The sequence below is a fragment of the Tympanuchus pallidicinctus genome, unplaced genomic scaffold (genome assembly GCF_026119805.1).
Source record: "Tympanuchus pallidicinctus isolate F22 unplaced genomic scaffold, pur_lepc_1.0 scaffold22, whole genome shotgun sequence".
Taxonomy (NCBI): domain Eukaryota; kingdom Metazoa; phylum Chordata; class Aves; order Galliformes; family Phasianidae; genus Tympanuchus; species Tympanuchus pallidicinctus.
In genome coordinates this window covers 3,988,808-4,011,233 of record NW_026294739.1, presented here as the reverse complement: position 1 = coordinate 4,011,233, position 22,426 = coordinate 3,988,808, and the positions used below count along the sequence as shown (strand labels likewise).

Sequence of the window (22,426 nt, the reverse complement as noted above, 5' to 3'; positions counted from 1 at the left end):
ACTGTCTTGTCACGGGGAAGACCTGGCTGCTCTCAGTGCTTTCCAGTTCCGCTCCTGGCTTCCTGCACTGGGTTGGCACTGATGTGTTAGGTAGGCCTGGTTCAGACGTGCTGGCACAGGTTTGTCTGCTGAAAGAGACTTTGCTCCTCTGGTAGCTCATATTCGCTCCGCTAAGAGTTTCCCCCAGTGCTGGTGTTGGTTCTCACTCAGCTGTGAGCAAATGGCAACAAATGCTTGCAGCAGGCTTCCTGCACTCACAGATAGCTTGCCACAATGTGGCAGCGGTGCTGCTGGGAATGGTGGGCGTGTTTTCCTTTTCAGAGGATGGAAAGGCTTGGCTTTTGGAAGCAGAACAGTTATTTCACAAGGTCACTTATTGTGCAGCAACTGGCTGTGGATGCATGGCAGCAGTACAGGTAGTGGTCTTTTTATCTGGTATAGGTAAAAGCCTTGAAGAGGTAAGTCTGTAAAGCAAACATGAGAAGGAAGTGCAGGCTGGTAGCAACACCTTGAGAGCAAGACTTGGGTCTGTGAAGGAAAGTGCTCTGAACTAATAATACTGAGTAAGACTTGCTTGTGTTGTGAAATGAGCTGCTCATGCAAGCAGGCACAGTGTGGCTGGAGAGCTTTGTAAAGTTTTACAGTGCCTTTACTTCTCCTCAGACATTTCCTCTTTCCATCTTGACAGTGGGTTCATTCATTGCTGGAACAGCCATGAGGGTGGTTGGGGCATTGTCTGAGGTCACCTGAAATTGCTTTAAAATGTGAATACTTCAATTTGTTCTGTAGATACTGTAAATACCAACATTCATCTGCATGCTTGTTCAGCATGCCTGTGGATCAACTGATACTTGGTGGCGCAAAGTAGAAGTCCTTACAGCAAAAGTTGTGCCACTTTGTCTTTTAGATGTTGAAAAGTATTTGAAACAGTGTCCTTCTGAAAAAAAGTTCTGTGTGGTATCACAGTATCACAGAATTGTAGGGGTTGGAAGGGACCTCCAGAGCTCATGGAGTCCAACCCCCTGCCAAAGCAGGTTCTCTACAGCAGGTCGCACAGGTCGGCATCCAGGCAGGTCTTGAACATCTCCAGAGAAGGAGACTCCACCACCTCCCTGGGCAGCCTGTTCCAGTGAATAATGATTGATAACGATGTGATATGATGGTATGATAACGTGGTTGGTGGTAGTTGTTTTGTTCATTGGCATAGCTGATGTGCACTCCCATGGGAAAGGCCTGTTTGAGGAAAAGCTGGCTTTTTATTCTGCTGCTGGTGAGCTGTATGCTGGGGTGTATGCAAGACAGTCTTCCAAACTAACTTTGTATTTGGGCCAGTACAGAGATTAATCAATTACTGCTAAAATATTAAATTCTTCTTTTCAAAAAATGAAGGAATGCCTTCCCAGGAGATGTACAAGGCTGTTAATGCAGATGGGCAGACGTGGTGCAGGGCTCATGAAGCTGTCTGGCTTTGCTCTGCAGCCTTCTGTCCCTTGATGTCACAGGGTCCCTCCTGGCTGTCTCATTGAGTCCCTCAGCTCCTCCCATGGGAGGTGGGCTGGGGCACTTGCTGCAAGCAGCAGGTTGAGCACAAGCAGGGCTCCTGCCCCAACTCTGAGCTAGTTCTGTACTGAAATCAGCAAAAAATCCCATTTAAATCACCTCATCAGGGAGCTTTTGCCACCAGTTCCATTGTTCCAGATAAGTGATGAGATAGTCATCTTTCTTACTAGAGTACTTAATTGCCATGAATTTCCTTGGCCAAGCATCTGAAGTCAGATGAACCTGTGTGCATTTTTGGAAAGCTTCGAAGCAGTCTTCTCAACCCAGAAATGTTTATTCTGGAGCAGAACTTACTGAAGGAGTGCTGCAGGGAATAGCCCAGGCCCCAGGGTCGTGCATGCAATGTGCTTGGACAGCAGACTCAGAGCAGAGCCCCATGGTTTCAGCTGTGCTTTGGGGACCTGAGGTTTGCCAGTGCCTCCTGCTGCTGAGACAGGCCGTCCTGCTGGAGCATGCTGCCATGCAAGGCTTTGCACAGGGGCCCCTTGCATTGGTACTGGTTGGTGATGCAGGAGGAGTGCATGGCTAATGCATTTCAAGGGGCTCAGGCTTCATATGGGGAAAATCCGAAGTTCACTTGTGCTTCAAAATGACCGTTGCCCTTTATTAAAGGGATTCCCATTTAAACTGAGAGCTGTGGTGCAAACATAATTGGAGGTTTAAAAATAGCCTGGCCTCACAGTGGCCTTGTTAACAGAGTCTCAAGTATGTCTTGCCAAAGCATGGCTCTCCCGACTTGCCTCTTGACTGGAGTTTTGCTGCTTGCATTTGTTTAAAGTCTCTGATCTGCTGTTCTCTTGGGCAGAGCTGTGTTTTGGTTCCTGCCTGGTGTACTGGAGATGTGTATTTGTGGGAGGATGGGGTTTATTTGTGCAGCACATTCTGGATGATTTGAGCACCAAGCCGTGTTCCCTAGCTGTTAAGTGCTCTGGTACAGTAATCTTCCTGAGGAATATAGCTCTTCTTCCTCCTGCTTTCACATAAACAACTGCAAAAGGTTGGGAAGGAGCACAGCTTTCCTTAAAGATGTTAAATGAGAACATTTGACAGTCCGTTTGCTTTTTGGCTCCGACCTGTGCAGCCATATTAAAGATATCCTGTTTATAATAGCTGTGTCTTTCCACTGCATTGTTCAGCTCGCGGCAGCCCACATGGCTTTTCGTTTGTAAGCATTGTCCTGTGTTCCCGTCCTTCCTTTCCTGCCAGCAAGAGGGGATTTTGGACAGTCCCTGGCTCTGGGTGCTGTGACTTAGCTTGCCCCATCACTTGCCCCGGCAGCGTTTAACCACAGTCACTAAGCAAGCCCTATTCTATCTGCACTTTTTCTGTAATGAATCTTTACGGCTTTTCATTTCTTAAAGCAAAACAGTTTTTGTTTGTTTCATAAATGCTGCGGTAAATGCAGCTGATTCAGCTCTGCTCCCTGAGCCCATAGGCATTCTCAGGAGTCAACATGCTGTTTTCTCAGTATCGAATGAGACACGCTCTACTGCTCAGTGCCAGGGCTCTGCCTTGCAGTGTGAAGCCTCAGGTGTCAGGTCTCCTGCAGAGCAAACAGCAGCTCCTCTGCCTGGGGGAAGCAAGCAGGACTTTGTTTCCTGAAACCTTCCAACTCTGAACCTTTTCACTAAGTAAAGGGAACATAATGGTGCCTAACTGGGGTTGGTATTCAGAGCTCAACAGAAACTGAAGACAATTTGCAGGGAATGGGAATGGGAAAAAATTCCGAAACCAAACCTTGTGCATTATAAAATATCTGAACGTAATTCTGTGTGGGTTGTGCTTGTGATCCTTCTCATTATCTGTTTCTGCTTCTGGAGTTTCTTAGATTTGCTTTCTTGTTATATTTTTTTCTTTCCCCTTTCAGTTTAAATTACACAGTTGGTCTGAGGCTATCAATTTTTATCTTCATTGAGGAAGGCGTAGTTTGCATTAATTACCTTGAACTGAAGCTGGGGGACGACTGAGTTTTAACTGTCTTTAGGGTGAAATTGAGATTGAACTGAAGTTCCCTTCAGAGCTGTTCTTAATCCACGTGAAAATGTCAGCTTTTTCCCTTGTGAATGTTTCATGTGTTCCAGAGCTCCCTGTGCTCTGGGGCTCGTAATCTCTGATTTGATTCCTGCCACAGCGCAGTGATTTGAGTGAAAGGAGTTGGTGATTGTTACATGAAGTCTGTACTTGAAGGTATCAAACTCCTGTGTCGTGTGTGTAAATGCTGCCATCCAGCAAAAAGAATGATGGTTGCATTCATCCCATTCATTTTGCTTGGATTTCTTATATGAAATGGGAACAGTGGGACGTTAAATCATTACTCAGTAGGTCTCTCCTTGCATTTTCAGGAAGCAAGAAGAAGGAAAAGGAACGACCAGAAATCTCCCCGCCGTCAGACTTTGAGCACACTATCCATGTTGGCTTTGATGCTGTCACTGGAGAGTTCACTGTAAGTCGCTGACAAATCAGCTGTGGGTCAGTGCTACAGAGAACATTGTGGTGTTTTAGAATGAAGAGTTAATCTCTTTGTTCTTATCAAAGACATAATTAAGCTGTGTATTTATAAAGCACACAGAGTAACGAGACTGTGACCTGTTAGTGTTCCTGCAGTGTCAGTATCACATCCAGGGCTTTGTCACCTGGGAGAGCCTTCCTTAAGAAATGCTGCAGGGAAGGAAACCTCCCTCTTCAATTTGCTTTCCATAGTTTGTAATGCTGGTGCTGTTGAGTGCTTCTGTGTTCCCATTCCTCATGACAAATTGAATATTCCTGGAAGGCACAGTGTTAGGAAGGGCTGGAGCCCCTGAGTGCTTGGGATGCTGAGACATCCGGAGGTATTTCAGCTGTGTTTCGTCTGTTTCATCACCTTTGTAAGTCTCTGTCACATATTTTGGTGTGCTTAAGGCTGTACATGTTATGCTTTTGTTCTGCTTTTTAAATGGCTTTTTATTTCAGGGAATGCCAGAGCAATGGGCTCGGTTGCTACAGACCTCAAATATCACCAAGTTAGAACAGAAGAAAAACCCTCAGGCGGTACTCGATGTGCTGAAATTCTACGACTCCAAAGACACAGCAAAACAGAAATATCTGAGCTTTTCTGCTCCAGGTGAGATGCAAGTATGCACAAAGCATCCTGAAAGGGGAATTGGGAGTTCCTCTTTGTGAACTGCTAATCTGATTCAAATGCTGAAAGAGCAGCCTACTTTTCAGTAAGGAACAAGAAATTTGAAGATGGATTTAACGCTTACTGGAAACTGTCTTTGTCCAGTAAATTTCCCACTTTAAGTGGAAAGGGAAAGAAATGGAACCAGTTAATTCAAAGTAGCAGCCAAACATAAGCACAGCCCATTAAGAAGCTGGGGATCTGTGACTGATCAGCTGGTTTCATAGTGGAGAACTTGCTCCTCTGGTCTGTGATTGAAATGTGTATCTAGATGCTTGTTATCTGTGAACTTGCATGCTCCTTTTACCCACATGATGACACCAAAGATGTAAAATAAGTTACTGCTCTAGGTCAGGAGCTCATGATGGGGCTGGAGAGCAACTGTCCTACAAATGCACACAGTTCCTTTTATGCAGTTCCCTTCCAAAGGACTTGCAGTCAGAAAATAGCTTAGTAATAAGGCTTTGTAATGTCCTCATCCTTGACTCAAGATACAGCTAGTGGAACACATCTCTATTTAATCACTAATTCACATCTCAGTAAGATGGCATGTAAGTAAGGGGCATGTGTGTGTGGGCAGTACTGAGTTTGGAAAACTGTGTACAGGTGAGGTGAAGAGCAAGTGGGGAAACAAATAGTGCTGTCTGCTTTGGAAACTTCCTTCTGCTTGGGGATAGAGTGCAGTACTGCTTTGTCGGATTTTGTTTTCTGAGAAATGAAGAAATCTGAAGTGATCCCTGTTCTTTGTGCAGTTTACTTGTTATGATTTTTTTTTTTTCTGAGGATTTTGTCTTTTTCATTTTTTCCTATCTAGAAAAAGATGGTTTCCCTTCAGGAACACCAACGGTGAGTGAGTTTACTTTACGCTGTGTCGTCTTAAGCGCGTTTATTGCAGGTCTCCTGTTTTTCCTGTGTACCAAATCTTATGTCAGTTGTAATAGGTTGCTTATACCAATCAACCTGTACTTTTCTTTCGACGTGAGTAAGAACAATCTTAGATTTTATAGGAGAACAAACAAACAAACAAAAAAAAAACCCCAAACAAAATACAAATATTTAACGTTGCGAGGAAAACAATTTTGTTTGTATTTGTGTTTTCTTGAACTTTGGGAAAAAAATGCAGACCAATGCCAAAGGTTCAGAGCCATCAACAGCTGTGGCAGATGATGATGATGATGATGAAGAAGCCCCGCCTCCTATTATTGCTCCGCGCCCAGATCACACGAAATCGGTGAGAAGCCATACAACTTATGGTGCTAACCTGCATTTCACAGAACTTTTTGTTGTTTTGATTATCCTGAACTGCCCATCCAGCTTGCTAAGTCTCAGGATTCCCTGATTCGTTTGACCCTGGTAGATGTACATACTGCTATTCTGTTATTTTCACCCCAGGAGCACAAACATGTGAGTTATCTGTACTCATCAGTTGATGCTGATTCTGCTTCACACAGACTGAAATGATATTTCTAAACTTGCAGGATGAGATAAGGCTGCAGTTTGGTATTGCTGCAGTAGTCATTTGCAGCTGTGAACTTGCATTGTTTTTCAAATGTATGGCTATTGAACAGCTCAGAAGGAAACAGAATAAAGCTCTAAGAAAATCCCTGGGACTGGGGACAACTGGGAAATTCCCAGGCATTAATGATGCTTTTCATGCTAAAGCACAGATCTTTGTCTTTTTAGGGGTAGTTGTCCTCACTATCCAGTATTGATTCCTATTCTTTGAAAGGTGAAAATTGCAGCAAGGAAGTAAAAGGAAGGGCCCTTTCAACTATTTAGCTATCATAGGTTGCAAAGAATAAGCAAGTAGAAAACCCCAAAAATGTCTGTCTGTCTGTGGCAGTTAATCTCCAAGCATCTGTTCTAGGCAGAAGGAGCCTGCATCTTTCTTTCAGAGGCCAGTTGGGTTGTCAGCATCTTGTCTTACTGAAATACAGTGCCTAATTTCTGCCTCCAAGCTGTTAAGTAAAGTGGTGCTTAGAGATCTTGGAAAATTTGTGATTGCTTTTAACTGAAGGTCTGTGATTGTAAATGCACAATTTAAATGAGTGAATGTTATCTCCTCAAAACAGATTTATACACGGTCTGTAATTGACCCCATCCCTGCACCAGCTGGTGATGCTTCTGTTGATGGTGGAACGAAGTCAGGTGATAAGCAGAAAAAGAAGACCAAAATGTCAGATGAAGAGATCATGGAGAAACTACGTAGGTGTTTTTCATTTCAGATAAGCAAAGACTTTAGGATTTCTGGGGCAGCAGTCATTAAGCTTTTTCCCTGGACCCTTATTTCTGTGTAGAGTTGTGTGAATACTGTGCTTGGTTGGTGTTGTGTCAGACAGTAGCTGAGAGGAGCTGCATGCAGACGTTTCAGTGCTTTGGAGGTCTGTTGGGTAAAAAGGATTGTAGAACTTTAATTTAAAGGTTGGTTGTAACACTGCTATCAGTGTGCATAGTATATCCATAATACCTCAAAATATTCCTGTTTCTGTTGTAGCTTGTTCCGTAATCTTCTTGAAGATAATTTTTAACCACAGTCATGTTCCTGTGCTTTAGTCAGGAACTGACTGGTTTCTGGAGCAAGCTAACCTAGTGGATTTGTCATAATCTCATGTGGGGTTTTGCTATGTAGAAGACTATTATTACTTGAGATAATGGGAAATAGCATGATCTGTCTTGTTAAGAGTAAAGCCTAGCAGAATGATTGTCTGAAGCTGGGCCTTTCGTGAACTGAACCAGGAGCCTTTGGCTGTTCTGTGCTATTAGTGCTGATCCCCTCTTGGAGGTCTCTTGGCCAAGGCAGTCTTGCTGAAGGGGAGCAGTGGGATTGATGTGTTTTTTACCATGAGCTGGCAGAAATTGGCTGTGCTACAACAGCAGAGAACGTTTCCAAAACCCATGGTAAGATTCTGTGAGGTAATGTTTTTCTTTTTTTTTCTTAGGTACTATTGTGAGCATAGGCGATCCCAAGAAAAAATACACCAGATATGAAAAAATTGGGCAGGGGTAAGTGTTGATCCCAACTTTTATTCCCTGTGAGTTGGTTCTAAAGGCAGTGTGCGCCGTCCTGTCAGCTAGTTGCCACTTTCTGAAGCCCAGCAGAAGCGTTGGCTTTATTAGGCATTGATAAAAAGATGATGAGTGCTTTACAGTGGTGGAGGTTCCGAATTGCAAAAGCATAGCCCTGTGACACCTCTCTGGGTGTATTTAGTCCTCTTCCAGTAAGATGCATTCAACCATTTTGTAATACAACCACTGAGTCTCTTGAGGGTACATTGGTTGGCTTCCTGTGTGCTAAGCTAACAAGGTTACCTTGACCAATTTACTGCTCTGGTGTTCCTGTGTGCAGTGTTCTGAGCAAAAAATATTGAACTCTAGCTTATCCAGCTTTCATTACATGTAGCTGACTCATGCTATATACTTTCCAAATATCTTTGTGTTTGTGGAAGGGTTTCCCCTGGAGGAAGATGAAAAGTAATACATGCTGCAGAAAGGGCTTCTCAGCTTTTCCGCTTGCAGTTAGCAGCACAAATTATAGGGCCTTAGCTGAGTTCAGGAGGCACAGATTGGCTCATAAATGAGAGTACTCCTGATGAATTTGCACCAGCTGACACTTCTGTGATGCTGCTTATTTTTAACACCTACTTTTTTATAAAGCTCTTAAAACTTTGAAGGCTGACACAACTTGGTGTTTGTGATTGTTCAGGTGCATGTAACATTTCTGTTCTTCACAGGGCTTCAGGTACCGTTTTCACAGCTATTGATGTGGCTACTGGGCAGGAGGTAAGATTCCCATGCTTATGGCGTTGAAAGTACTTTTCCTATAAATATGTTCTTTAGTGGCTGAAATAATCTAGCTGGATTTCTTTCAGTGGCTCCAATCTTTGTTATTACCTCCCAAAAGAATGTCATGGTTATTTGTAACAGTGTGTGCCTTGTTTTGTAGTAATCAGATGATGAGAGCTAAAAATAGAGGTGTTCTTTTTTTTCCTTTCCAGTGTAGAGCACAGGGAGTGAGATGTTCCAGATACGTGCTTTGAAAACAGTTTATCTTTCAAATATTGGTGGCAATAATACTCTAGATTTTCAGAAATAAAACATCTGGTCTTTCAATACTTCTCCTCTAGTCCTGTTTTGGTAGAGGTGATTCGATGCACCTTATCTATATGAAAATAGCTTGTCCCCATCTTTTTTCTTTTAATTAAAATGCCCTCTCCACATTCTGCTCTGTTTTCACTGCTTGATGCCTCCAAACTCACGTAGTAAAGATGATGACATCAACAGAATTCTGCATCCTTGTCATTCAGGTGCAGTCTCTTAATTCCCCAGAACTAAAACACTGGGAATTAAATACTTTAGTTTTTCCTTAATCTTCCTTGGAAAGTCTGAAAATAAGAGTTCGTTTTGTTGCTGGTACATAATTGCCCTTTCATCAGTAACCACATCTACCAGTACTGTAGTAGAATATTACATTGTAATAAATGCAAGCCTCTCAGTTTCTTGGTACATTGTCTCTTAATGTGCTTCCTGCACCCTGCAGCACTTCATGTCCTCTTACTGCAGAGTGAAGGTTTGGCCTTACTTCCTTTCTTAGAGCTTCTCTGTGCTGTTAGACAGATGGTTTAAGAATTGATTGCTTGTGTTCTCTGTCTTCATGTGTTAAACTGAGACCATAGTCTGACTTCCTCAGTGCTTAATGGCTGTGGGAGAGAAGGAAGCTCTGAGAGTTCTGTCCAGTGTGAAAAGCTCAAAGAAGGATTTCACTGCTGTTTTCAGTTCCCTAGCAGGGAAAGGTGTAGGAATGAGGAGGATAGATTGCTCTTACAGATGCACAGTGACAAGACAAAAGGTAACACACGCAATACCTTAAAGAATGGTAAAGTTAGATATTAGAAATTTAGGTATTAGAAATTAGAAAAGAGTGACCAGACATGGAACAGGGGCCCAAAGAGCTGGTGGAATCCTTGCTTGTTGAGATCTCCATTCAAAACTCCGCTGGGCAAGGCCTTCAGCAGGCTGCTCACAGTCAGCCACTTCGGGCAGAGGGGTGGCCCTGAGGTGCCTTCCACTCTCAGTCTGTGATTCTGTGCCACGTGCTCTCTTGTTTTGCTGCCTTTGGCTGTATGCAGGGATCGTTTCTGCAAACTGTGTCAGTTATTGGGTTAACAATTCTTTTAAATCTTTCTTAGGAGTCTGGAATACATAATCTAATGAGCTTATTTCTTGGTCAAGAATGTTCTTCCCTTCTCTTTCTGGAATAGGTTATTGTCTTAATTGCTTGGAGACTTTTCTGGGCTTGCTTTCTCTGCAGAGTGGTATGTCTCATGACAGTATTTTCCCTATGACAGTCACTACAGACAACTGATGATTCTCCTTTCCTTGACTACACCAGTACCTGCGTACAGCTTCCTGGAGGTCATTTTGGTTCTCTGATTTTGAGTTCTCTCTCAGGCTAATTCCTTTACTTGTACATGGAGAAACTATTTATCTTGCTGTATATTTGAACATTCTCACTTCCCTGTTTGATAGTTTGCTACATCTTATTTCTTCAGTGCTTTCTCTGTTGAATTGTTCGATTGATCTTTTCTGTCCATAATGATTTTTGCAGCTCCTTCTGTCTTCCAGCATTCTCAGACCCAAACACTAAGCTATTCAGAAGATGAAAAAAAAATATATAATTGCTTGCCTTGCTTTGGGTGACAGCTCTAAGTAGCTACAAGCATCTCTTCTGCTTTAGGCCTGTTATGAATTTAGGCAGCTGTCTTTTTATCTCCTGAAAGTTTCCTTTGCTATCTGTTTTGGCTTTTGCTAGATTGAAGGTTTTGGATTGTTTCAGCTGCTGGAGTAGGGTGTTGGCTATCAGTATGAGTTGTATGCTAATAAAGTTGTACTCTTTCAAGTTGTATGCTAGTGAGAAGTCAGCTTGCCAGCTGCCAAACAAGCTGTGCTGAACTCCCTAATTTTGTTATGGAATCTCTCGCCTCTTCTAAGCTTCTGCTGTATTAAGAATGACTGCAAGGTTTTGATACTCAAGTTTGAGTGATTGCCGTTTCATTTTGTCCTTGTCAGGTTGCTATCAAGCAGATAAACCTGCAGAAACAGCCCAAGAAGGAGTTGATTATTAATGAGATCTTGGTAATGAAGGAGCTAAAGAACCCCAACATAGTCAACTTCCTGGACAGGTAAATGAAGACAGCTGGCTGATCCTACATTCCTAGGGGTTTCAGAAGTTTCAATTTGATATTCTAGTTGTACACCCAGACTTCCTGTTTATCAGGGTATTTAAAAACAAATGAGGCTATATTTATATTGTCATTTAAAAAAAAATGTTTTTAAAGTCATCTGTTATAAGGAGTGCTCTTAATGTTCAGTATGAAGCTTTCTGTCATGAACACAGTGCTGTGTGTAGCTGTGCATCAGTGGTGGACAAGAGTACAGCTGGAAAACACTGTGATGTAGGGTGTTATCCTGCCCATTTAGAAAGCAGAGGGCTTTTATTGCCAGCATAAACATTTCAAGCTACCTGCCAGAGATCAGCTTTCTTTCTATATGCTCTCGAAGTGTTTGTGAATCATTTCCTTGACCAGAAGTCACGGTGCTCTTAGCTGTCATTTTTCAGTTCTCAGTCTCTCCTGATGGCACGTGGGCATGCTATTTGTTTTGTGTTTGCAGTTACCTCGTAGGAGATGAACTGTTTGTGGTGATGGAGTATCTAGCTGGAGGCTCACTAACAGATGTGGTCACAGAAACATGTATGGATGAAGCACAGATTGCTGCTGTTTGCAGAGAAGTGAGTATTGAAATTGAGGAGTGGAGGAATGCAAGTGTGCTCTGCTCACAGAGGTTTTATGGTGCACATACATCACAGGTAATTGCAACAGTTGCTGTTTGATCCATTCAGTTAGGAAGAACAAATGATGCTAAGAGCACGATTCAGTATTAAAATCAGAGAGACACGTGGAAATAACAAAGTGAATCTCACCCAGAAAATTGTGTGTGCAACCTGGAACACAGAAGAATGGCACCAGTTTTGAGCTGGGTGTTTGGGTTAAATACTGGGGCAAACGAAGATGAACTTGATGCAGACTGTCCCTGTCTTGCTTTAGCAGCTGTTTTCATTGCATGGTAAATCTGTAGTTCTGCTTTCTTTGTAGATTTGCTAGGAAAACAATTCTCCAGAAAATTCTAACTGGAGAAATTTTAAGTGTGATTTTGAGAGTTAAAAATGTGTGATGATGGAAAAGTTATCAGTGACTTCTGACCTCAGTCAGAGTGCCAGCATCTAGCTCAGGCTTGACTTATTATGGCAAAGGAAGAAGTAATTGTATTATCTGCTGTGCAGAAGAAGCATAGGCTTTCAAAGCCCCACTTGGCTATGTGAGCATGACATCTGCTTTTGATGATTCATCCAAAGGGAGGGGATGGAAAACAAACTTTACATTACATTAACTTGTATGGACAGGTAATGATTTCCTGAGAAACCAGAGCTGGAAGCAGAGAAAGACTATTTACAGTAATCTTTTCAGAGGTAAAAGTTGAATATTGAGCCGTTGTACTTCATGAGAACCCTGCTGCCCACACTGCCAGATACCTGCCATTCTGTAAATGAATACTGCTTTGCTAAACCAAGCAAAGGTACAAGCTGCCTGCTGGGGATTACAGCTGTGACACAAGTGGCAAATGCAAAATCTTATGCTTATGTTAAAAGAGAATATCTTATACTTTTTTTTTTTTTTGGCCTTTTTTCAAACTGCAGAAGTAAATTTCATTACGTTTCTAAGAAGAAACTGCGTGTGAAAGATTTTAACCTAGAAATGAGCAAAAACAGTATTGATGACATTCATAATTCTCTGTCACAGTGGTTACTTCCACGTTGAGAATGAAGCATTCCTGTTGGTGGAATTTCATGCTGAAGGGCTCTCATTTAGTCTCTTACAGTGCAGTTCCTCCACTTGTGGGAATGTCGTGTAGCAAAGTGAACATCTGTGATGATGATGGTTGGATTTCTGGGTTTGTTAAGATAGCAGAGAAGCTGTGGTTCAGTTATCTTTGACTTCTAGGGATCTTAAGAATATTTAATGAATTTATGTATTTGTTTAGCACAAGAGCTTCCTCTGCTGGTTGTTTTAAATAACGACTTAGAGCATTTTTTCTTCCATGCTGGTTATGAGTTACAGCAGTGTTTTGGGATTGATGTTGAGATACAGAAACTGCATTTCCATATGCTGAATTTTTCTTTTTCTTTTTCTTTTTTTTCCCCTCCCATCCAGTGCTTGCAAGCGCTTGAGTTCCTCCATGCCAACCAGGTCATCCACAGAGATATAAAGAGCGACAACGTGCTGCTAGGGATGGATGGATCAGTTAAACTAAGTGAGTACCAGGCAGTTGTTTCAGTGTTCTGCTTTCACTTTCCCAATAAGCTTTGCATTAGTGAGCCTACATTGGTAGGAAGAGAGCTGACAGGGAAATCTGAGGTGATTTTTTTTTATTGCAGATGAATTATAGTAATTAATTCCTTGTTATAAAGTGTATAACCTGCAGGTAGCTGGTATGGAAGTGCTGAGGGCCCTAATACGTAAGATTCTGAGAGTATTATTCCAAAAGGATGCTGAAGCAAGCCAGTTGTCATGTGAGTCTTTTGGTAAATGAAGTAACTGGCAGCATGCAGTGATGCAAAGCTGGAAATGATTGCAAGAGAAGAGTTGCAAGAAACTGCAGTTACTGTGTTGATCTTTTCAGATTGTCGTGACTTGCCTTTAATGTTTTGCCCTTTTCATTGGAAGGTCACTAACACAAAAGTTGGATATTATTAACAGTTTATATTGCAGTTCAGTCTTAAACTGCAGTTGTACTGGGTGTCCTTTTCTTGGACTGAAAGTGTAATACAATTTCATTAATAAAATCATGAAATGACTAAAGAAACTGCTTACTTTTCAGGTAATTGTCATGCATGCATGAACTTGTCTTTAGTAAGTCAGTTTCTGGTGTGTGTAAATATGGCAGAAAAAAAAGAACGTTGAAACTACATAAAGTGGCTGTCAGGAATGCTGGGAGAGGTGTGTGATCTGACTTCTTGGTATACAGCAATATACACAGCATTAAGCAACCAAAAACTTAAGGGATGTGTTTGAGTAAGAATTTGCAATGCCATAAAAACACATCTCAGCAGTATTCCTTACTCACATGGTTTGCAGTCTCTTGTTGGTCGTGAGATGGAGTGTGAAGAAAGATTACGAGCAGCCTGGCTTGCTTAGCAGTGTTGTTGGATGCTCCGCTCTCTTGTGTAGGAGTTTGTTTGTTTGTTTAAAGGAGTTGTGTGTTTGTGAACAAACAGAATGGATTCAGAAACCAAAGTGAATGATTACAGTAGAGTCACCTGGAGAAGGTTCAAAAATAAGAGCTGTCAATGCAAAGAAGTGTGGTGAGAGGACAGGGCAGCAGCCTGTGGGGAAAAGCGCTGCCTCCGAGAGGCTGTGCAGAGATGATGGAGGGAGAGAAAGCAGGAGTTGGCTCTGAAAATGTGCTGGGTAAAGGGGAGGTTCTGTAGCTGTGTTAAGGCTAGCCCTCTGGCTGTGTTTATAGAGCTTCTACCAGCAGTCTAGGTGGAGGGTGGAAGCTGCATCTACTTCAAGCTCTTCCCTTTCTGGAGGAATCTGCGGCAGGAAAAGACGCCGGTCTGCCTGCCTACTGCCCGAGTCTCAAAAGGGGTGTCAAGCAGTTAGATGATGATGAGAGAACATCTTGTGGAAGGAAGCAGCAGCCAGTGGCAGCTTTAAAGACACATGCCCTGCCCAGAAAAGGGGCTGCTGTAAAGCTGCCCTCACTATTAATGCCTGCACCTACTTACTGGCTAAACTGGGATCTACACCTTGCCTGTCTTTCCTATCCTGGCTGGTGGGATGGTGCTGTAGGCCCTGCTGGTAGCAGGAGGCACACACTGCTGCTGCTTCTCTGGTGTGTTTGTTGAAGTAGGCTGTGTGTTGAATTGGGCATGATACCTGCCAACAGGCCTGACTGAAAGAAATGCTGGTGAGGAACTCAGTAGCTTCTATAGGGTTGTTTTTTCTTTTTTTGTTTTTCCTTTTCCAGGCAGCACTTTGACAGTGGGGGTGGGATAGTTCTTAATTAAACTGTCCTCTTAGTACAACTTAGCATTTTGAGAACTGTGGCTCTTTTGTTGGTACTGCTTGGCATAACACTTCAAAATTGATTCAAAATTTAAAATTCTCTCTCTTTCTCTCTCTCTCTCTTAAACTTAGTGTCAATAATAAAGTAAAATCTTCTTCCTGCCTTAACTGTGTTCTTATTGATGCTTTACATGCCTGGGAAGTGGGAGTGCTGCAGCTGGATAAAGTAACATGATGGAACATGCATTGCTGCTGCACCTGAAGGCTATAGGAATAGGTGACTTTTCTTGTTTTCTTGAGTGTGGTTGTTCTCTTCAAGTAGTTACCTTGTGGAAAGGTTTGCTTGTCCAGGCTCCTTCCTCTGAGTTTCCATGTCTCTGTCAGCTGTAGTGCCTGTATTTGATGGCCAAATTGCTGTGAAACGCTGAACTCAGTAGCTGCAGAAATGACATCTGTTTAGCAGGGCAGAATCCATGGTTTGTAGATTGATTCTTTTTTTTTAGCTCGGGCAGTGTATTCCATGCACAGAAGAGTTGCCTTTGCTGTTCTGCTTCGTTTCTTTTGGCTGGTACCAGTCTAGGAACTGAAGGAAGGACTGGGCAAAATACCATTCTCGTACAGGATAATACTGATGTCCCTTTTTGAGAGGACAGAAAGCTTTACCTTTTTCCCACATAAGTCTGCCCTGCTTAAACATCTTAAGGTTTTATGTGTGTTTTGCACATTGTAGTTTGTAATGTGGAGAATATGGTGGGGAGAAAAAATGTTCCCCCTCCATCAGAAGCCCCTCGAGTGTGGAGGAGTAACGTATGTGTGTAGTAATAGAGAAGACTAAGAAGTCCATTTCCATGGATGCACCAAGGTAACTTCTTTAAATTCTGTTATCCTACAGCCGACTTTGGTTTCTGTGCTCAGATCACCCCAGAGCAGAGCAAGCGCAGCACTATGGTTGGAACTCCTTACTGGATGGCTCCTGAAGTCGTCACACGGAAAGCCTATGGCCCTAAAGTGGATATCTGGTCCCTAGGCATCATGGCTATTGAGATGGTGGAAGGAGAACCCCCGTACCTCAATGAAAACCCCCTGAGGGTAAGAAATACAGACATGGCTAGGACCGTTTGTGAGCATTTATCAGGTGAATCTCAGCAGGCTCAGTGTGATTCTTGATAGCGTCTTACCTTACCTTAAAAAGTAAAGCCCACAGACAGCGAGCTTCAGTAGTGCAAGGAAATTCCATCCAACGGATGACTGCTGTCTTGAATTTGTGTTCTATTCAGAATATAAGTGCAGATTGTATCTTCTTGTAACTGAAACCTTGGACTTGGAATTCAGCCTTCTGCCTTAGTTTAGGAAAGGTAAATCCATTAGGATATGAAACATGCTGCTTTGTCAGTCTGATACTTTCTTCTGGAAGATATACAGACGTATCTCTTGAATAACTTGCCAAAAGATTTAGAAAGCTATTTTACTACTAGCAAGAACAAATTGCAACTTGCTGTAAGTGACATTCTTAAAATGTTTCATCCCATTGGGATAGACTGCAGACTCATCTAGACTGAGATATTGTCTCTAGGTCAGTCGGTTGTTAACTTTTAAAGGCTTGAGCTGGCTGTACAACATTCCTCGTTTTACAGGCGTTATATTTGATAGCAACTAATGGCACACCAGAGCTTCAGAACCCTGAGAAACTGTCCCCAATATTCCGGGATTTCTTAAACCGATGTTTGGAGATGGATGTCGAGAAAAGAGGATCAGCCAAAGAATTGCTACAGGTAAGAGTCAGCTTCTCTCAGAGTCTGAGGTACAGAGGCCACTTTTAAGGTAAGCGTGTGTTAAAAGGCACTGCAGACAAACACTGCCTTCTGTCTTGTGTCTTCCTCTGAGCAGAGGGGGAAGGACTTCAGGGGGCAGTAGGTCGGGAGGAACCACCGTCGTCAGAGGTTGTACTGGCTGTTCTGAAGTCACACTATCTAATGATTAGTGATTCACTGTAATAGAGCCTTTAAAGTGAGCAGAATAGGACTGAGAGAAGGAATTTGAGCAGGAAGCCTTACTGGAAAGCAAAAGGCTGAGACTGCTTTGGGAAGAGGAGGGATGATTAAATGCAGGCTATGAGTGCTACGAGCCACTCGGTCTGTTCCTTTAGAAGCACTGGTAATATTTGCACTGCTTTCTGTACCTCAGGGTGGAAAGAGCTGTATGAATGCGTGCCTTACGCTGGCTTTTAAACTGTCTTTCACTGATTTACTGTGCTTCTTTCTTCCTGGCAGCATCCCTTCTTGAAACTGGCCAAACCTCTGTCTAGCTTGACGCCACTGATCCTGGCAGCCAAAGAAGCAATGAAGAGTAACCGCTAACGTTATTGCCGTGGCCTACGTTTGGTTTTGTTTTGTTTTGTTTTTACAAATCTTTTTAATATATGAAATTGTTACACTTCTGGTGGGAGGGAAGAGGTTTGCGGGTGGGATGGGGCGGGGGGAACATCTGCAAAAGGGAAGCAACTCTCATCCAGAAGACACCTGGCATAAATTGTGGTGAATCTAGTGATCCCTTTCTGGGGTCCAGAAGGAATTGAGGACTGAATTACTGGCTTTTTTTTTTTTTTTTTTACCCTTTTTCTCCTATATTTTTTTTTCTCCAGACAGCCCAGAAATGCCACTTAGCATGCCCAGGGTTTTAAGGGCTTTAATGACTTTACTGTAACAACTCCCATTCATTGTACCCTTGTGGGTGCTTTTAGTACTTGAATGACCGATTCAAGCTTTCAGAGAGCAGCACTAATGTTACCAGCTGATCTCTTTCATTCTCCTCTTCCTCCTCTCTACCTGTAAATTGCTCTGGTAAGCTCCCAAATGACAAGATTCACATCATGTGACTGATGTGAAGGTACATCTTGCCCCTTCTTCCTTATACAACTGTCACTCAACTGTTTAATTAATAGTGGAGCTGCTCAAGAAATCACAACATGAGATATATTTTGCTTTTTGAGACGTGTGGAGAGAGGGGGAAGAGAAGTATCCAGATGCTTTCCATGTGCCTGTGCTCTGTGGACTATTAATCGAAGATGTGGCTACTTTGTAGAAACCTCATGATTGGTCAAGTCTTTGGATTTCAGATTATGGATATGTAGGTAAGGGTCAGATAGTTTATTTATGATCAAATGATCAGCTATAGTCAGGGCAAGAAAACAATTCCAGCTGTCTTCCTGTGTGTTCTTTTTCCCATTAGACTTGCTGGCCAGAAGCTTAAGGGGTATTTTGCTTGGTGTGGTGGGTGGTTCAAAAACATGTATTGCATCTGTGCTCTGACTTGGGCTTTGGAAGTTATGCTGGTGCCTTTGACTTTTTACTTTACATTTTCTTTCTTGTATCAAATACATTTTTGTATATGTTGTAATTTTTTCCCCCAAGCAAGTAATGCATCAAAGTATGGAGTTGTCAGAATTTAAGTATTAGAGCTATTTTTTTCCAGTTTTGTATGTGCTCTGTTTGTATTAACAAAATGAAAACAAGTCATCAGATCTGAGGACACTGAAGATGCAGGTTTTCTCAAACAGAAGATTACAAACACCTGGAAATGCCAAAATGCTGTTCTGAGAAGACGGAGGCTGAGACAAGAGAGCAGTGCCTTCAGACATCCACAGGGCTTATTTAGCTGGCTGGTTTGAAGCTGAAGAGACTTGGTGCATCATCACACTGACCCTTTCTCAATGCAAGAAAAAGTGCCTCCCTTTGAGGGACAGTGAGCGCCTTCAGTGACTGATTTCTTGGTGTGTTAATGGGGCAAGTGTAAAAGAGCCTGTGCCCCCAGCTTCTTTTAGTGCTACAGTCTATGCATTTCAACTTCCCAAACAGTTTAATGAAGAACTAACTGTAGTTACAACGTGCCAAATGATTCTGTGAATGAGTAACTGTTACTTTACTGGGATTTTATCACTTTTGCAGTGGGCAGGACCTGGGATGGATAGGGTTATTGCTGGGTATTAACAGAGGACCCTGAGTAAAATTTGTACACACCTTTACAAGCGTTGCTGGCAGGAGCTAGAAGTCATTTTCAGATAATTTTGTACACAGAGAGAGAAAAAATTAAGGCTTGGGGACTGTAGCCAAGGTATGAGGAAACTCAGAGCTGAGAGCAGCCAGCCAGAACTGCTGAGCCTGTGTCTGTTGGTGAGGGAAGGTGAGCAGGACTACGGTCCCAAAATGTTGGCAGTGACTCACCAGCTTCTAGGAGATGGCTTTGTGCCACCCAGGTGCCTTACTGTGCAGGGATCTGCAGTGCCACCACTCAGTTTATCTTCTGCTCTTTCGTGGTAGGAACCCAAGTACGTTACGGTAACTGCGCCGCCGGAGGACAAAATCCCTCTAGTTGTATGGGCGAGAATAGCTGTGGTTTTAAGTTCCAGATAGTGTCTTATTCCAGGCAGGTAAATCTGGGTGCATTTCCCAGGCAAAACGTGTCGCAGGCCGTGGTCGCTGTAAACACTAGAATGGCATTGCTCTTGGTTTGAATGCGTCTGGCTTCCTGATCGGTGAAGTAGCAAGGAAGCTTGGCTAAGGAAAAAACCTGTCTTATTGATGATTCCCTCTTTGTCCATTGCTGGCAATGGACTTTGTGAAACTCCTTGTGCCAGAGTTAAGGTGGGAGCTTTTCTTTCTTTCTTTTTTCTTCTTTTTTTTTTGTTTTTAATCTTTTTTTTCTTTGATGGCACAGTCTAGACAGTAAGATAAGTATAACTTGTGATAAATCTAGAATTTTTTAAATAGAAAAAAAAAAAACGTGAGATCATAAGTAATTTTAACTTATTAGTTCACTTTTATTGATGAATGAGAACGGTTTTAAACTTGTATTATGAAAATTGTCCAATTTAGTCTACTTAGGAGGTGGTTTCCAAGCTTACAGTCATCCTAGCAAACAAGACTTAGCCCGGCCCCAGAGTTACAAAACATATCTTGATGCTTGCTGGAATGGTGTTAGCTCTGAGTTGAGGAGTGCTGCAAGGTGGGGTCAGAGATGAGCCGGGAGAAGGGGAGAGCCATGAGGGGGTTGCTGTGCTCTGCTTTTGTGTGTCTGGGGGTTTCTCTGCCAGTGTCAGCTGCGTGTCTGCGAAACAAGGATGCGAGCCGTGCTTTTTTCCCCTGAATGGAGACGAGCATTTGTAAGACTTGCTGCTGCTCCACTTGGCTAACGTAGACAAACAGAACAGCCAGAGTTGGAGTAGATGCTGAAAAGGAAGAGTTTGCTTTAGGAAGCGCTGGGGTTCCCACATGCCTCGCTCTCTTGGGTGCAGTGCAGCAGCCCAGGTTGGCCTGTCGATGCAGCGCGTGTGCCACGTGTGTGGGAGGCCCTGTGGTGGGGTGACTCGCTGGGCAGCTCGAGGCTGGGATGCACGTGTGCAGGAAATGTGCAACTCTTGGGATCTCTGTTACCGTGGAACAAAGCGGGTTGCTCGTGGGAAGCAGCCGTGGTGCTGGGAGCGCTCTGACGTGAGGCAGCTCCTGTGGTGGAGGGTGGCTGGGGGAGCCAGAAGGCTGATCAAGTCTCTCCAGCTGGTGTTAAATACGCGTCTCTGGTCCGTTTTCCCTCTGTCCCTCACGCTATCAGTGGAAATGGAAGTGGGTGCAAGCTTTCTCTTTATTTTTTTAACTGTCTTCAGATTTTAATGTTGCCTTTTGTGTAATTTAATCCCATTATGTTATTTAATTGTTACTGCAATATTAACTACTGTATTTGTTGACTTTGTTTAATAACTGTTCTTTCAGGGCTAGAAATAAACTTCTAAAAAAAAAATAAATCTTTTTCCTCCCTTTCCCTGTGCCTTCTAAGACAAGAATAGCTGGAAAAAGTAAATGTTTGGAGGTCTTTAATGAGATTAGCAGAATGTGTTGGTTTGTAATTGAGCTTTAATGGTGGTGGATGTAATTTTATGCTATAGTAGCCTGTTCTGTTTCTTTTTCAATGTTATTACTCAGCAGCTTCACATGCACCTGTCCCTGCATGCTGCACCTCCTGCTCCATGCTCTGGAGTAGCGTATGGGAGAGAGGAGCTCTTCATCCATCACTGAAGAGAGGTCCTGTGCTCTGTTTGCAAGTGGAGCAAAGCAGCAGCCTAGCTGGTCATCACTGCATCTTCCACTGTTGCTCACACTTGTGGTTGGAATCATGAAAATGCAGGCCAGTTAAAGAAGAGGACATGGAAATGAGCTTCTCTTGGGCTTAGGATTGGTTCAGTTGAAAGCTGGATGATGTTTCTGGCTTGGCTGTGGATTTCAAAGTACCACACTGTGCATTTCCCGTGTGTTGTTGGGAAACCACCTTGTTCCCTTTCTGACATGTTATGTGAACCTTGCTCATACTGTTGACAGAGGAAAGTGAAGAAACAGTCTGACTTTGGAAATGTTTTCAGCCAGACGTAAGAAATGCTCTTAGCTGATGTTAGCATTGATTTATGGTGGAAACACCTGACAGGAGGAGAGAAGGTGCTTTGCAGAACTGATTCAGCTGGATATTGGCACTTAAGTTGCTTGGAGGTGAGCAGGATTTTGGCTTGGTTTTGGTTTGCACAGGTTGAAACTTCCTTATCCCTGCTTGATAAATCCAAGTGAGGATTGTAAGAACTTGTTTTTCACTTTCTTACACTAAAAGCAGCAACCACCCATTGTTTGGTCATCAGTTCTTTACCTGTTGGATATTTTAATTGCTGTGCATCAGGTTAAAGCTGCAAAGTTGGGGAAGATGTCTTGCAGTTCAGTTGCAATGGATTAAAGCACAGAGCTGAGCACAGTTCTTTGAGCCGCGCCAGCAGCATGCTTGTTAAACACAGGATGGCTGAAAAACAAGCTTCACTCCCAGTGGGAGTTTCCTGCAGTGCCGTGAGGAGCAGCGCTGGGTTTTGCTGTGCTTCGTGGGACTGGTGGACAAGCACAGCGCTCTGCATGCTCCCAGCAACCTGCACTGCTGCATTTCTCCTTGTTTTGCAACCTGCACTTTGCTATGAAGATGGTTTGTAGTGAAAATAACCGTCCCAGCAGTATCTTGCAGACCTCAGTCGTGTGGGAACGGGATGTGAGATGCAAGCTCAGCTAAACTATTGGCTGTGCAGAGGAGGAGGGTTTCCTGAAGATCTCCCCTTGCTTTGAACTATATGGAAACTTCTCAAACAAGTAACAACAGTGAATTTTCTCCTTACAGTCTGTGGCAAGGGAGAAGAGCAGCAGAGATAGAGCTTCTCATGCTGTTGTTCTCCCACTGTAGTGGTGGCATTGCTTTTTCCCTTTCCTACCTACCTGTTGGTGCCTGCAGGGAGAACATCTTCCAGCACATCGTAACTGCATTTCAATTGATTGTATTGATCTGATTACTGAAACAGGCTGGACTTAATGAGAAAATTAATCGTTAAGATAGGAAAAGTCAGGTCTAACCAAGTGATGTGGAGATGCATCAAGTGAGTAGGAGGCAGGATGGGACTGGAGGAGCAGAAGCAGTGCAACTCAGTGCCCAGCGTTGAGATCCTGGTGCTTTCTGAACAGCTCGAGAGCAATGAATCCAGCTTGCTACAACAGCACAGCAAAAGAGAAGATGCTGA

General features: G+C 43.1%; 1 protein-coding gene across 5 annotated transcripts in view; it reads left to right on the top strand.

The window, feature by feature from the left end:
- The window catches only part of PAK2 (p21 (RAC1) activated kinase 2), a 39,091-nt gene extending 18,456 nt beyond the window's left edge, over positions 1–20,635 (top strand). For all 5 annotated transcript variants that reach the window (XM_052685994.1, XM_052685998.1, XM_052685997.1 and 2 more), the window contains 13 exons: positions 3,903–4,003; positions 4,510–4,660; positions 5,532–5,563; positions 5,841–5,948; positions 6,790–6,922; positions 7,657–7,720; positions 8,449–8,497; positions 10,784–10,896; positions 11,387–11,504; positions 12,985–13,084; positions 15,734–15,930; positions 16,476–16,613; positions 17,112–20,635. In XM_052685994.1, coding sequence (XP_052541954.1) covers positions 3,903–4,003; positions 4,510–4,660; positions 5,532–5,563; positions 5,841–5,948; positions 6,790–6,922; positions 7,657–7,720; positions 8,449–8,497; positions 10,784–10,896; positions 11,387–11,504; positions 12,985–13,084; positions 15,734–15,930; positions 16,476–16,613; positions 17,112–17,198 — 1,391 coding nt within the window. In that variant the 3' untranslated portion in view covers positions 17,199–20,635. The remainder of the gene's footprint in view (positions 1–3,902; positions 4,004–4,509; positions 4,661–5,531; positions 5,564–5,840; positions 5,949–6,789; positions 6,923–7,656; positions 7,721–8,448; positions 8,498–10,783; positions 10,897–11,386; positions 11,505–12,984; positions 13,085–15,733; positions 15,931–16,475; positions 16,614–17,111) is intronic.
- Positions 20,636–22,426: the final 1,791 nt, after the last annotated feature.